Genomic DNA, 15,796 nt, shown 5'->3' with positions numbered 1-15,796 from the left:
TTGTTTCCCTTGTGTCTGCTGCGTAACACCCGGGGGCAGAGCACTGTTTTGGGCTGAGGCTCGGTGGCCATCCAGCGTGGGGCAGTCCTGGGGCTGAGAGCAGATCAGAGCCAGGTGAGGAGCACACAGCAGCACAGATTTGAACACACAGCAGCACAGATTTAAACACACAGCAGCACAGATTTGAGCACACAGCAGCACAGATTTGAGCACACAGCAGCACAGATTTGAGCACACAGCAGCACAGATTTAAACACACAGCAGCACAGATTTGAGCACACAGCAGCACAGATTTAAACACACAGCAGCACAGATTTGAACACACAGCAGCACAGATTTAAACACGCTGTTCGCTGGCTGCTGATGCCAAGGGCTCCGGGTAAGCCGAGGAGCTGCCAACTGGCAGCAGGGGGCGGCTGCATTCCTTCCACGCGTTTTAGGAAACTAACATTAAAAATACTAATTGATGTGAGCATACCGACAGGGTAGATTTCTGGTGCCCTTGGGCTTGACTGCAGTGATACCCAGTGCATCCTGCGTGTGCCTTCCGTGCTTCCATGGGGCAGACGGGGCTGCTCCCCGGGGCCAGGGCAGCACCGACCGCGCCCGTTCGCTGCTCTGTACTCCCGCGATGGGCTCGGAGTCTGCCTGCCCAAACCGCAGTGTGCAAACGAACCGGAGCTGTGCTTGCGGGGCAGCAGGCTGAGAGCCATCTGCTGCTAATCAGACACACAGCCCCGCAGTGAGAGAGGCCGGCTCATCCCCCGGCCCGGCGGTGCCTTGCACCGGGCACCGACAGCCCCTCCTCAGGGCTGCCAGCTCCGGGACATCGCAGGGGCTGCCAGGGCTGCCTTCTGCTGCAAGGTCCCCTCTTGAAGCTTCACCAAGCAGCGTTTCTGCAAGGGTGTGCTGGATGTTTTTTAAACTATGCTGATCTTTGCTGCAGTCTTCTGGGGAAAAAAAAAAAAATCTTTGGCAGGATTAGGCTTTGTAGAATATAAATGACCATTAATAAATTTTTAGTGTTAATGTAAGTGCTTGTATCAACTGAAAGCTGAATCGCTTAATCAGGCTAGCAGCAATTAAAATGGTAATTTTTTTTCTGTACTAGATTCTGCTTGCAATTTTTACTCAAGTAAAACTCTTTGAAGTTAATTGGAATTTTGATTAAAGCCTCCTGGATCTGGGTCTCTGAATTTGTACTAAGGAAGGTTCAATATTTGCTTTGGTTTTCTGCACATGGAGTTCACTGCTATATATTAGCACGACTGTACAATTAGTGGTAACAAGAACAACTCCAATAAAGATGTCTGTAATCTAGTTCTTGATATACTTCAGAAAAGGTCTTTTATCACAAAATGGCTTTTAAAGTACTGCTAAAACAGGCTGTAAGATCTGAAAACCTTGATTGATTAAATTGTTTGTCTTAATTATTTCTAGCCCAAACGAATGGCTTAGCAAAATTCGCTTAATTCGGTAATTCAGAACTTGGATGGGGTGGGAGGATGGGAAATGTTCCTGCTCTTTGCTTTCAGCACTCGGGTTTTGGCCGCCAACCCAAAGAAAAAACAAACCTACAGAAATTACATTATAACCATTAGTAGAAGGTAAAGTAACTGTGGTGGAACAGCTTTTAAAGGTAACGTTTTATCCAAAATGTTGCAAAATAAACCCCAAGCAAAGGCAACCCGCTGACCAAACTGCAGCCAGGCACTCCAGCGTTTTGTGACAAGTACTTCAGAGCAAAGAAGGGCTTTTCTGAAAGCAGTGACATAACTGGTGCAAATATTGCTTAAACTTCACTTGGGTCAGTTGCTGGTGTGGGAAAAGCAGAAAGAAAGAAGGGAATAATCACATGGAGATTACACTGATAGTACCAAGCGTGTGGGTTCTTACTGTCTCTGTTTGTAAGAAGAGTATTAGAGCTTGTGATCAAAATGCAGGTCAATTTGTTTTTGAGAACCCCTTTGGTATCTACTAGCAAAGTTAATGTATCTATATGTATTATTGGCCTTAAGGAGACATATATTAAATAACGAGTCGTAAACATCCTGGACTAAGTACAAAAGTTTATCAATAATTGAAATAATAATAACTGAAAGTTTGTTGTGACTAGGGGGTTTCTTTCTTTTATTTTATCCTAATGTGGTCATTGGAGCACATTTTCTTCCTTTTTCCAGTCTGGCACCTCAGCAAGTGGATTCCAATGTGAGGGAAAGGAATACAAGCAGATCCTTGCAATTCAGAGAAATGTTCAGTTCTTTTGGTGTCTACTTTTTCTGAAGGTCTTAATTTTGAGAAACAAAGAAAATTTTACCTTAAATACTTTCCCTATTCCGTCTAAAACAGAGAAACAGAGTATGAGAAAGGACGAATTAAAAAGCAGATCAAAGCTTTTATTATTAACCATTCTTTTGTAATGTAGTATAAACGTCTTGAATATGCAACAGCTATGCTATTAAATACCGAAACCCTGTTACAAACTGCTAGTTCCACCTAATGGTTATCCAAAGGGTCACCATTCCCTGACAGTGGACTTTGAGTTCTTAGATGGCTTCAGCAAGGGTAAGCACTCTGCCAGTTACCCAATCCATACCTGTGGACACAGCATGTCGTGTGCAAATGAGCACATGCAGAATAAACGACTGAGATTAACACATTCACACTGAGTATTTGCCACTTCTGCAGTAAGGTTTGTCCTGTCTCTGAGTGCAAACAGCACCCAGTGACACACAGTCACAGCAGAGGAGCAACTGAGCACACTTGTGGGAGAGTAGGTAGTTGCATATGTAGAAATAAGCCCCTGCTCTGATGTAAAAAGTTTCCTAGGAGACTTCAAAGCAAAACCCCTCAGTCTGTTGTCTGAAGCAGTGGTTGGGAAGCAAAAGCATGTTTCTGCAGACTGGTGTGCGAGGGAGCCTGGATATCTGAATGCCTGCTCATGATGCCCCTGTTTTCTCATGCCTCCCCCAAGAAAGCCTTAGTTGCCTTGAAGAGGTGGCCTGAGGTCCTGCTTGCTCCACGATGACTGATGGCTGCACGTGTGCTACATCCACAGAGCCCCTTTGTGCTGGCAGAGGCACAGAGGCACCCCCAGGGCCCGGGACATCTCATCGGCCAGGTGGATGCAGCTGGATCGACGCTGAAACCAGGATTATCAACTGGATCAACGTGGAAACCAGGACTGACATCCCATCAGCTGGATTGACACTGGAACCAGGACTGGTGATCCCTTTTTCTCTCTTTTCTCCCATTTTTATATTTCTCTCTTTCTTTCTCTCTCCCCTGACCTGCATCCCTCCATGCCCCTTAATACATCTTTTCTCTCTTCCTTCTCATCTTACCCCTTTCCTAAAACAGGCTGCCATGTGCTCGTATAGCCGGTCAGGGACTAACATACCAACTACCACGCCAAGTGTGTAATCTACTAGTGAAACTTTCTGGTCGTTTGCGGGCCCTCAGACTTTCGTCGCTGCTTTCCACCGCGAGCATTGACGAATCCCGGCTGCTTCCTTCCCCTCAAAGCTGGGCCGCGGCGAGCACCTGGCGCGGAGGCACCTGCGGCGGCTGCCGTGGCAGAGGAGGCGCTCCCGGTTCCTGCCGCAGCGCCGCTCCCGCCTCCTGGCTCTGCCGCTCGCCGCCTCCCCAGCCGCCGCCGGCGGCACGCGACCGCCGGGGGCCGAGTTCCTGCGGAAAACGCCCGCAAACGCCGCGGCTCGGCGGGGCGGGCAGCGCTCCTTCACGGCGCTGCCCCCGGCGGGAGGCGGGCCGGAGGCGGCGCGGCCGGGGCGGGAACCGCCTGAGGCGCCGCTCCCGCCTCCTTCGCTCGCTCCCTCCCTCCGCTCCTCTCCCCCCGTTCCCGCCCCCTCGCGCGCGCCGGGGAAAACGTTGCGCAGGTTCTAAAGCGGCGGCGGGGGCGCGGCCGCGCGCGAGGGGGCGTGTGAGGGGCAGCGGCGGGGAACGGCCGCCACCGGCACAGCCTCGGCCCGCCGCCGCCCGCCCGCCGCATGGAGCTGTCGGCCATCGGCGAGCAGGTGTTCGCCGTGGAGAGCATCCGCAAGAAGCGCGTGCGGAAGGTGGGCAGCGGCGGAGCGGAGTGGAGCGGGGCGGGGCGGGGGGAGCGCACCGGGACACCCCCGGCCCCTCCCGCCGAGCACCGGGAGGGGGGAGGCGTGGTGGGCGCGCGCGCGGCCGCCCGGTCCCCGTCGCTGTCCCCCGGTCCCCGTCCCCTCACGCCCGCGGGCGTCACCGGCACCTGCCCGAGGCTGGCGGGCGGGGGACACACGTGTTGCCCGTGAGGTGGTGCGGGGCGGAGGGGCGGCTGCCGCTGCTGGGCTTCAGCCTGTCTGCAGGATGAGTGCTGGTGACACAAACAGGAGAGCCCAAACCGGAGAGCGTTTGGGAAAGCTCCCGTGACTCAGTTTCCCCAACCGTGGAGCGCTCCCGTCGCAGCAGAGTTGCAAAGATTAACCTGTAAGCATGCAGTGTGTAGAGATCCTCCGGTGGAAAGTTCCTTATAGGGCAGTGTTTTCCAACCTTGGGAAGCTGATGAGCCCCCCAAGAGGAAAATGAAACTGGTTCTCTGCCTCAAGTACCCGAGTGCTTCCCTTGCTCTGCTCTCCTGTAAAGGTGTCTGGCTGCAGCAGCGGCTCTTGGAGAGTCGTCGTCCTGCATGCACAAAGGCCTTTGCCATGCTTTGGGCAGTGCTCAACAAACCCCTCAGTATAACATTAAATATTTTGATAGTTGTTCACGTTGCTTGTGGAGCCCTTGAATGCAGCTTCCAATCACTACACTTTTTTTTTTTAATCTTGTACTTAGAGTGGAAAAAAAAATCTCTGAACTTCAGCTGTGAGCTGCTGATTGCTTGGGTTGAAAGGATGAGTGCCTGTGATGGATGGAAGAGTGTTTGAGTAGAACGTGTAGCAAATGGAAAAGAACATGCCAGAGACGCTTCATAGGTTCTGATATACTGTGTTTCTTCTCTCTGCTTAAAAAAAAATTCATCTGACATTTGCTCCTGGCATACATCTCCTTCCTGCATTTATGTCTGCTGACTTCTCATAGGTTTGCCTGTGATTGTGTGGATGGTTCGGTCTTGCTCCCTGGTTGGCTTTTAGTGTTCTGCCTGCAAGCCTTCTGCAAAGCTATGCTCCAAGCTGATGGTAGTACAAGCATGCTTAAACACTCCCATGGGCCAAATTTTTGTAGAAAAATGTATAGCAAGTGTAGTTGAATGGGGAAGTGGCTATGTTTTGAAAATAAAGTGATGGGAAACAAGCTTTTTGGTTGCAGAGTTCAGTGTGTTGATTGGTTGCATCTCGTGCTGTAGCTCATATTTCGTTCCATAGTTCACCTGTTTTCTTCTGCCTTTTTTCACCCTCAGGGTAAAGTAGAATACTTGGTGAAGTGGAAAGGATGGCCCCCAAAGTAAGTTGTGTTTACTTGTCTGTTTTTTCTTTAATATTCCATAATAGCTTGCACTGTGTCTCTGCAATTAAGCATTTCATTCATAATGGGTAATGGTTTGTCCCTCATTTCAACAACAATAAACAGAATCAAAGAGCCACAAACCAAACCCAACTCTGTTTGTGAATTGGCAGCTAAGGAATACAAACTGCGTGCCAATCTATTCTGACTGGGTTTTGCCACCACTGAAATATTTCATTGAGATGCTTTCTAGATACAAATGTTTTTAAATTCCTTATGAGTTTAACAAAGAACCCAGATTCTTCTGAACTTGGAATAGCTCCTGCTTTTCTGAGTCAGCACCAAGAGGACCCCACTTTATTTTTAGAGCTGTCTGCAGTCTTTTAAAATAGAAAACGTGTTGATGGTCTTGTCTTCCTCTTCTACTGCTTCCCCTCTGCAATTCACCAACAGAAAGGGGCAATGTTTCAGATTTATTGATTGTAGCCAAATGCAGGTGATCTTTGTCCCTTGAAAATTCCCGCCATGCCTTCATTTCCTTGTCTGAAACCTCCTGTTACTTTGAGTGCCTTTTCTGCTTTTGTTTTGGTTGCTCCATTGCAAAAATTAAGAAAAGTTTGGATTTTTTTCAGCATTGATGTGCACTGTTTACAGACACTTCTCTCATTAAAATGCAGCTGCTCCTGAAGAAGAGCGATTTCTCTGTGCTTAAGCAGTCTGTGAAATGCTTTGAGATTAAAAGGATTAGGCAACTGGAGAATATTACTATGTCAGCTAGCAGTCTAGTAGAGCAGCCTCCTGGCCAACCCATCTGGGGCCCTGTTTTTGCTTTTCTGTTTGTGCCTGTGTGTGTACACAGACGATGTGTGTGGGTACAGCAGTGTTACACACGCAGTTGCTCCGGGTGTTGCTAAGCAAAGGGAGCCGCTTGTTACGGGTTCGTCCTTGCAGCTGCAAAGTGGGGCCAGCCAGGATGGTTCTGTCAGGCTGTACCTGGTGTCCAAGGAGATGAAACGTGTTCTTGGGTGCCTGTCATACCTAATCCTTGTGATTATAGACTGTGTGTGAAGATAAGCAGCTTCCCCTCCTGGTGGTGGTGGGAGAGGGTGACTTTATTCTTGAGAGTTCTGCTGTCAGAGTGTAACCTTGTGCACTTGTTGTGCACCAGCTGCCCTGTAGCATGGGTCACTTGTTGGACTGCTTCAGCCTCAAATAGCCAAGTCTTACTTAATCACTGATAGAGGGTGGGAAATGTATTTGGAGCCTGAAAGACCTCATCCCCTCTTGGCCAGAATACTGATGTTTATCCCATTCTCCTTTCAACAAACGCATTGAAGTCCTTCTCTTGTAAAGCCCCCTGCCAAGAAGGTGGGCTGAGGCATGGTGTAATGTTTCTTGGACAGAGCAGGCCTTATTCTTAACTGCTGACTGTCCTTGTCCTGTGCCTTGGAATACTGGGGGAGACAGAAACACTTTAGGGAATTTAAAGCGCAGTTCCTCCGGGTGCAAGGTGATGTCAGAGTTCTCTTGTTTTGATGCAACCTTCAACAGTATGGCATGTCCATGCATCTTCCTTCTTCCCCCAGACTCCAAATCTGAAGACTGTTGTCCACAAGCTGTTTGTATCTTTGTGTCTGTTTCCTCATTCCACATCATTCCCTTGCTTAATTACCAACCTTGTTGCATTGCTTTTTGTAATCTCTGTACCTATTATCCCATCATTACCACTGGAAGTATCATGAAAGGGAATAAGGATAGGTCAGTAGTTTACTGCTTTCACATGCAATTCACATTTCACTTTTTTCCCCCCTCTTCTTAATAAAAAATTCTTATTCATGCCCTACACCTCAGATTTATGGATTGCACTGCAGGAGTCAGGGAATGGAGGAGTGACAATCTGATTCTATCTACAAGCTTGTTTACAACTTGTGCTGGAGTTAAAAGGAGGGGGAAGAGGAGGAGTAGAAGGAGGGGGAAGGAAGATCATATGATCTGTGTTTTCCAGAGTGCCTGCTCTCTGCAGTTTGCTGCAGCCCGGGCTGTGTGTACCCATATATAAAGCTCCGTGTGCGCGCGCGCGTGGCAAACTCAACCATGTTTTTTTGTATGCAGTGTTTTGCCACTGCAGCGAAGCCAGAATCTGAGCTGCAGAGAAGAAGGCAACACCCACCAGGGTGTTTTTTTTAAGCAAATCCCTTTTCTTCTCTTGCCTATGAAAAGCAATCCAATGACTTTTTTTCCCCCTTGTGGTGTTATTTTTCTTAAATTTGTAGGATGAGTGCCAGAATTCCTGCAGCTGGGAGGAAACCTTCCTCTTTTCAAATAGAATCTTGGCTTTGACAGCTCACAGTCAGGTTGCTGCAGGAGGCATGAGCAAAGGAGGGAGAGAGAGAGGGAGGGATCAGCTCGTTATGAAGACATGTCCATTCTTAACTCTCTGATGTACTGTGCACTCCGGGATATCTGAATGTCATATTTTTGTTTCTCTCTTTTGTAAAAGAATTTTATTTTCATTTCTAGACCCATCCTACAGTATTGTTCCTGTATTACAGTACTTTTCTTCTCTCTAATGGAGAGATAAAAGGGAAAAGCATTCCCAAACCACCTCCCTTGTGTACCCTGTGTACCCCGTGTCCTCCGATGCAGTCTGTGCTTCATCCAGAAATGTAAACGTCCTAAAATGCTTTCTTTCTGTTTAAAGGCACTGATACAAATGCAGCCTTTTGCACCTGCATGTGACTCCTCTCTGGTCCTCCTCCCCAGGGCCTGGGATGAGCTCTGCCTCCAGTCCTGAATCTCACATTTCAGCAAAGTTAGGGTTCTGAGGTATTTGAGAATTCAGATTTGCTTTCTTGCCTTAGAGTTTGTATGGTAGAGACACAACACCCATTTTTTCTGGATAAGCATGACCCCTAAGAAGTAAACATGCTCCAAGGACCACTTCGTGATTCTTTCAGCTTCCGTAGTGGGAGCATTTTGCCTGCTTCTCCCTAGTGTTAAGTGCATCTGTGCTCTTTGGGAACAGATTTTGGAGTTGCCTGCTAGGTGGGTTCAGTCCTTTCCTGAGCATCTGTCTGGCTGTCGAGGAGGGAGCTGGGGCACTGAGTGACGCTGTTCCCAGGCTACTTGGGGAGCGTGAAGCCTGTTCGGAGCAGCGCCCGTGCCCTGCCCGCAGTGCGGTTGGGGTACTTTGTATGCATGAGTTCGGCTCGGTAGGAACAACCGGTAGGGGGAGCCGAGCAGGAGGAGGAGCCGTTGGCAAGTGGCCATCAGCTTGCCCTAGGGCCCAGCTCCCAACATGTTTGGCTGAACGGCATCAGTGGAAAAAATTAAATTCTTAAATGAATCCTTTCAGCTTCAGTGATTAGAAGTAATTAATAATGCAGGTGAGAAAGCGTACTTACTCTTCAAGCACTCTAAATTAAGAGAGACCTATTTTTCAGAAAGATGTATCAGACCGTGCCTCATTGTTCCATGGGGTTTGTGGGATTTAAGGGAGTGCTGAGATGAGACCTGTTTAGGGATGGACTTAAAAACAGTTTGTGAGTGTCTGCACAGGCTTTGCAGACAGTGTGGAGGGGGCCCTGGGGAGGAAAGTCTTCCCTGTTTTCGTACAAAGAGCCGCTTGATGCTTGGCCCTGCCTGTTTTGGGAAGGGGAGGTGGTGTCTGTGGGAAGCTGGGGAGGGAATGGCTGGGATTCCTCAGAGCTCTCGCAATGTTGTGGCAGGCCCCACCGACCCTTGTGAAGACAGTATCCAAGGCTGCAGCACACTGTAGCAGGCCTGCAGAGAGAATGTTTCATTAAAATGTTGTTTACTTTTTATTCCTTATGTTTTTCTTCAGATACAGCACATGGGAGCCAGAGGACCATATCTTGGATCCTCGCCTGGTAGTGGCTTATGAAGAAAAGTAAGGACACATCTTCTTTCTCTCCCTGGAGACAGGAAAAGAAATAGTGTCTTTATTTCATTGTATGCATAAAGTGCCCCTGTTGTCCCTACTTCAGTCAAAGATGAGATGTCTAGCAATGAATCCCGTTTGATTTTTGTACCCTGGTGTTGATTGAGATGGAGAAGACAGGGTTAAAGCAGCTTTGGTTGGCACTGTTCAGGAAATAAGGCCAAGAACAGGCAGCACTGAGCCAGAGAACAATAAGACTCAGGTTTTAATCAGGTCCAGAGCTGGACTGGAGTTATGTGAGGTGGGAAGTTTCTCTAACCCATCCTTGATTAGCTGTGTCAGAGAAATTCCCCTATTGCAAGGTTTTCACTCCTACAGGAAGCAATTCTGGGATGTTTTCCAAGCTCACAATGGTCACCATTGGATTTTATTGAAGGAAATCGAGGGAGCTATGCTGCAAAAGATTGAAGTCCCAACTAGGTTTTATGCTGTGGTATTTAGTACTCAGTTTGATTTGTATTCCTCTTTCACAGGGAAGAGAGAGACCGTGCATCAGGGTACAGGAAAAGAGGCCCCAAACCAAAGCGCCTCCTACTGCAGGTAGCTTCTTGCTCTTCTGTGTATTTCTAACTCCTTAGCTGCTGTGCTGCTCCCCTGCTCTCAGTGAGGTGGAAACTCTCTGTTTGCTGTTGCATGGACAAAACTGGAGGTAACAAGTTAACATAATAACATGAAATCAGTGTTTAGGCAGATAGTTTTAACCTGTTAGCTGAAGAGCTCTCTAATTTGTCTTTAAAAAAGCAAAACAAAATAAAACAACAGCTCTTTCTCTCTGAACTAGGATTTTATAAAGTGTGAGCCTGGGTAGTTGCAGGTTACCTGGTTAGTGTGTTGTTTTAATTTCATGCTGAGCTTGGATTTTCCTTCAAGTCAAAGATATCCCATAGCTGGAAGCGGAGTTTCAGCATGCTTTTCCTTTTGCCAAGCAAAGCAGCCAATCCTGAGAAGCAGATATTAGGAAGAGCTTAGAAGGCTGTTGAAGAGAGGAGAGAAATGGTCTTGTAGAAGCAGCACACTTCATCCTAGCTCATCTAGAGGTTCAGAGACTGAACAAAGAATATTTTCCTGGTTCCCAGTGGGGAGCCCTCACTGCATGATCAGATGTCTGCTCTGACCCTTGCTGCATTGGTGTCTTGGCAGCGGCTGTATGGCATGGACTTGAGGAGTGCTCACAAGGGAAAGGAGAAGCTCTGCTTCTCTCTTGCACGGAGGTTTGGAGGAGGAGACAGTAGCCTGCCAGGGGCCAAGACAGGGCAGGCAGAGTTCCCTGAGAAGACTGGGGGTGCAGTCCTGCCATTCTCTCTCCGGAAGCAACGCAAAAACCAGAAGTACCTACGGCTGTCAAGGAAGAAGTTCCCGCGCATGGCGAGCCTGGAGAACCGAAACTGCAGGCACGAGTTCTTCCTGAATGATGCTGTGGGCCTAGAGGCCAGGCAGAGCCCTGAGGACTGGGAGGCCACACAGCACACCAGCAAAGAAGGTAAGGCTAGTCACCCTTTGGTGAAGTTCTGGGGCATGTGAAGGATGTTCTGTATCCTTCCACCTTGGTTACATCCTGGGATTGTGGTTTAGGTTAGGCCTGTATTATATGTCCCTCTTGTTTGCAGGTTTCTTTCTCATTTGAAGAGTACAGATTAATTTTTTTTTTTTGGTCCTGTTGGCTCTATGTAGTCTTACATCCCAGATTCCCCTCTCAGTGTTAGAAAATGTGCAGAAGATACTGCAAGTTTTCCTCCTCTTAAAATTTCCTCCCAGCAGAGGTGACACACAAGTGTGACAGATGAACTCTGCCTCTGTCCACATTATCCACATGTGCTCAGCCTGCTGCTTGGCTCAAAGGACTTTGGCTGGCCATAGACAAGCTTGGGCACCAGCACTCCTCTCATAGTGCTGCTTTAAGAAGCATACAGAAATGCTGCTAGGAACTCACAACATACTCCCTGCCCCCTCCTTCCCTTTCCTCTCCACACCCCTTTAAAGCCTCTTGCTATAGAGCTATGTGAGAAAGGGAGAGAGAGATGAAGTGAGGATGGTGAGGATGGTAACTCCTGCCTGATTCCACTGAGTAGGCAGCATGAGTGAAGGCATGGGAGATGTCCAAGCACATTTGGCATTTTGGGGAAGGATACCAGTATCTTGTGCAGGAGGGTTGTGGGATGTGTGTGTTGCTCTCAGTTACCAGGGAAACTCTATCCCTGCATTATTAGAGCTTCTGAAGGCGTAGCTTTCCTGAGGAGTGGAAAACTGGGGCTTGTGCTGCCTGTAGTAGCTAAGGGAATCCTGTTACTCCTTGCTAGGAGTAGCTGTTAGCCAGCCTGGATTAGGCAGGATCTTAGGGAGAGGGTTGTGTTCTGGGAATCAGCGCTGTTCCCTCCTTTCTGAGAGAGACTGGGATGGTGCTCGGAATCCAGGGATACAGCAATGGGAGTAACACAGAGGAACCCAGTGTTACATCCTGACAGTGAGGAAATGTGTGGGGCTGTTCTCCCCAGAAGTGTGTGGCGCTAAAGCACTTGGAGATCAGAAGAGTGAGTGGCACTACAGAATTGTAAAAGTGTTTTTGTTCTCCCCTTGACACACGGCCTGTATGGAATCCCAGTTACTGTTAGGGGTAATTGAACTCTTTCTGGGGGGAAAGTAGATACCCTGGTGTTTGGGACAGAAGCCAGGAAATACACTCTAAAGGGGGTTCTGTTCTTTGCCCAGGTTGGGACAACAAGGTACATAGTGGACAGGTAGAGTGACAGGGAGAGGGTGTGTTTTCCTTCCTCTCTTTTTACGTGGCAGTCTCTGGGGGCTGTGGGGAAGTGAGCCCTTGGGTGGCAGAGGCGTTGATAATTATTCTTATAGTGAGAAAGTGCAGGGGTTCTTGGTTTCTTGTAGGGAGCTGTCTGGGAGCAAAGGAGAAAGGAAGAGCAGCTTCTATGTGGAGCACTACTGAGGGATTTTTTAAAGCATCACACCCAGGCTGCATTGCAGTGCAGTACAAGGCAGACCGTCCATTTTGTCTCCCTTTGACTCCCCTAGGAGTATCTGAAGAGTGTGTGTAAGAGATTTTAATTTTTGCCTTTTCAGCAGGGTAGGGCGTTTAGAAGACAATGAGCTCAAACCAGGGTGAGTGTGCTTTGCAGATACAAAACCAAATTAGGGGCTGAGATGGGATGAGGGATATGGGGGAATTGTGGATGGCTAGATGAACTCTTTAGTTTTATCTAGAGTAGGCTGCTCTGATACTACTATGTGTCTGGACACCTGATCCTCCATTTTCCTTTAGCCTCTGAGGGTAGGGCTTGCACATGTTCCTTCTTGCTCTGTACATGCAGAGTCAGTACTGGCTGATTTCATCTGTGCTTTGTCAGAAAGGAGACCCTTTTTCCATCTTTCCTTCCCTCTCCCCTTCCTCCTTTCTTCTCCCTCACCTTCTGTTTCACTAACATGCTCTTATGTGCCTTTCTTCCTGCAGCAGATGTGGATGCCAGTCTCCCTTGGATCCCCACTGTGCCCCCCAGCGAAGTGACAGTGACAGACATCACGGCAAACTCCATCACCGTCACTTTCAGAGAAGCACAAGTGGCCGAGGGCTTCTTTCGAGACCGGAGCGTGCAGTTCTGAATCTCTGTCTGCAGTGCTCCCCAAAACCAGTGCTTTTAGGGTGGGGCTAGGGGAGGCTTACGTTATCCCTTAAGAGAAAAAAAATTCAAAATGTCTCCTCTTAAAATGTTTACAGAGACCCTTTTTTTTCCCTCCTTTTTCCTCTTTCAGATACGCAAAAAAGGGCAGTGTAGGGGGTGTGTATTTGTCATTGCTTTGTCCAGCTGAAAAACTGACAGCCCTTTCCCTGGCAAAGACTCCCCTCCTTGATGTGAAAGCAGCAAGCTGAACAATTCGCCTTTTATCCTGTTAAGTGGCGGCAGCTGCATTTGTGGGGAGAGGGCATGTGGAGGTGGAAAGAGAGCTGGATCTCTAGCCTGCCACCTTGTTCTGCAATTGATATCCCTTGGATAAAGATACATCTCTGTACATTGCTCTTCCCACCTTCCTCCTCCCTCTCTTCCTGCAGCAGTGAGAGGCGATGGATCCTACCTGTGTAGATAACTCCAGCCTGTTAAGACTTTCTCTCCAGTGCTGTTTTCCCTGTGGCCTGCTGTCAGGACTTCAGCAGCATATTTGCCTGTCTGTGGTAAGTCAGTCTTTGCAGCGTGGGTCCATATAGACAGCAGAGCTTTCTCCCTTTGATTGTTGATCATGCAGAAAGACTGCAGTGCATCTCTGAAATCCAAACTGGCAACATAAATTCAATTTGCCCTCATTAAAAGCTCAGAAAGCCAGCATAGTTGAGACATACCATTCTCTATATGCTAAACAGGATTTGCAGGCTTGGCTCTGCTGCGTGAGGAATGTGTTATGGAAAGCAGGGTCTTCTTACCCTTTGCCAAATTCAGTATTAATAACAAATCCTGCCCTGAATCTGTGGTAATAAGTTCGTTGAAAACTGACTCCTCTCCCCTGGGAGGAGGGACTAATAGGACAACTGAAGCATTGCCTGGCACTGCAGAGATATCCAAGATACTGGCACAGGCCCAGGACACAGGAATTGGACAGAACTGAGCTAGAAATGGACCTTGATTAGCAGCAAATTCTGTTCTTGGATCCCATCGAGAGATCCAAAATAAACAACATGTGGGGAAGGCATGTATTACATCTGAGGAGGGGAAAAATTCCTAATTCTTAGCAATGAGAATTCTTGGATTGTGCTGCCTGAGTGATACTCTTCCATGACTCCAGTATCCTCACAGTATCTGTGATCCTGTACTACTTTACTGATAGGAACTTTCCCTTGGAAGGCTTAAAAATCTTTGCCAAGGAAAGTGGTCTGCATTTCAATAGACCCTCCTGATCTTGCACTTAAAAATGCCTTGTGCTGGACTGCCTGTGGCACTTTGAGGTTTTTGAAGAATTGCTGTATTTTGAGTTGGTAGATTAGCATAGCATCTGTTCTTGCACATGCATGTTCTCTTCCATTTTTAAAAGCAAATTTTATTTAAATAACTTAATTTTTTAAAATATAGACCTTTTCCAACAGAAAGCAAGAAAAGTAAGGTAGTCTAAAGTGGGAACTGCGGGACAGAGTGCTGCAGGGTAACATTGGCTACTGTCATGATTACTGCCCTGAAATACTATGTTTCCTTACTCCACTCCACCTGAAGCATCTCTTATCTGCTGTATTTATTCAAAATGAAGCCAGGAGCCTTCTTAGCTCTGAGATAAATACACCTGTGGAAATCCTCAATGTGTTTGTTTGAGGGGCTTGACTCCTGGCCTGCAGAATTTGGGAGGTCTAGGGTTTCTGGTCCTCCAAACATTTACTTATTATAAAGTGCTTGGACTGCCACTGTGGGTTTTTACTAGAAGCAATTTTTACCTCATTTAGGATATGGCAGCTCAGTGTAAATTTAGGATTTCCCCTTCCATCTCAGAGCCATTGGAGCAGGTCTGTCTTTCATGCCATCAGAGCAGTTTCAGGATCGCTGGGAAGATCTTGAATTTCTGGACTGACCTTTTGTCTGTCAAAGAAGTAAGATGGGAGTTTTATTATGGAGAAATCTGAGAGGGTGAGAAGTGGAAGCTGGGGGGGAGTTATGTGGTGGGAGGAAGAGTGAGTGGGAAAGAAGCTTGCAATAGCTAGCAAGGGCAAGCTGATGAGGTAAGCATGCAGGCGCAGGATGTTTGTTGAACGTGGGTGTCCAGAGTGAGGCTTCTGTGTCTGGAGTTGCACCCTTTTTTGCAGGATGTGGGGTCAGACGGTGTTGTTACCATCACCCACACACCCCCTCTTCCTGACATCTGACAAATATGCTGAATACCTGCATCTCTCTTCTGTTGTGATCAGTGGACACACCACGTGGCCCAGTCCACTCTTGTGGGCTGGAGCAGGTCAGGCAGTGATGGTTGCAGAAGCGTAGGGTTTGAGCTTATTTTAAAAAAAGCCTTGAACTGCAGCTCATCCTGCTAAATCTTCATGGCATTTATAGGATCCGTTTTCTTTATTCTAATGCAGCAACTGCTGCCTTTGTCATGTCTTCATCTCAGCGTACAAATGCACCAAAAAAAGCTTCCTATTTACTAAGTTCCTGGCTTTGGCTGACATTGGAAGCAATATCAATCCTGCAGCAGGAAAGAGCTTGTCCTAATAAACTAGATTTCCATCCTCTGCTTTTCTCTCCACTCTCCATCTGACACTTCTCAATACTTTGTTTTGGCATTTTTCTTTAAGCATATTTTCTTTCTCTTGCAGTGGAGTTTTCAAAGACCTGTGGTGGTCTTTCAAAGAGGATCCACCCACAGCTTCATATCTTAATCATTTTTTTGGATCAGGCTATCTAGTGTTCTGCTGGTGACTAATCA

The 15,796-nt window shown here is 47.7% G+C and overlaps 1 protein-coding gene across 2 annotated transcripts; it reads left to right on the top strand.

The window, feature by feature from the left end:
• The first annotated feature begins 3,894 nt into the window (after nt 1-3,894).
• Nucleotides 3,895-14,677, top strand: CBX7 (chromobox 7). 2 transcript variants are annotated; one of them, XM_030960915.1, is made up of 6 exons: nt 3,895-4,076; nt 5,387-5,430; nt 9,275-9,340; nt 9,865-9,931; nt 10,532-10,871; nt 12,858-14,677. In XM_030960915.1, exons 1-6 carry the CDS (start codon nt 4,008-4,010, stop codon nt 13,001-13,003), a joined length of 732 nt encoding a protein of 243 aa, XP_030816775.1. In that variant the 5' UTR covers nt 3,895-4,007; the 3' UTR covers nt 13,004-14,677. The 2 variants fall into 2 exon arrangements, with proteins under 2 accessions (XP_030816775.1, XP_030816774.1); XM_030960914.1 differs by having other exon boundaries at nt 12,855-14,677.
• Nucleotides 14,678-15,796: the final 1,119 nt, after the last annotated feature.

The sequence above is a fragment of the Camarhynchus parvulus genome, chromosome 1A (genome assembly GCF_901933205.1).
Source record: "Camarhynchus parvulus chromosome 1A, STF_HiC, whole genome shotgun sequence".
Taxonomy (NCBI): Eukaryota; Metazoa; Chordata; class Aves; order Passeriformes; family Thraupidae; genus Camarhynchus; species Camarhynchus parvulus.
This window is presented reverse-complemented; position numbering and strand designations above follow the sequence as displayed.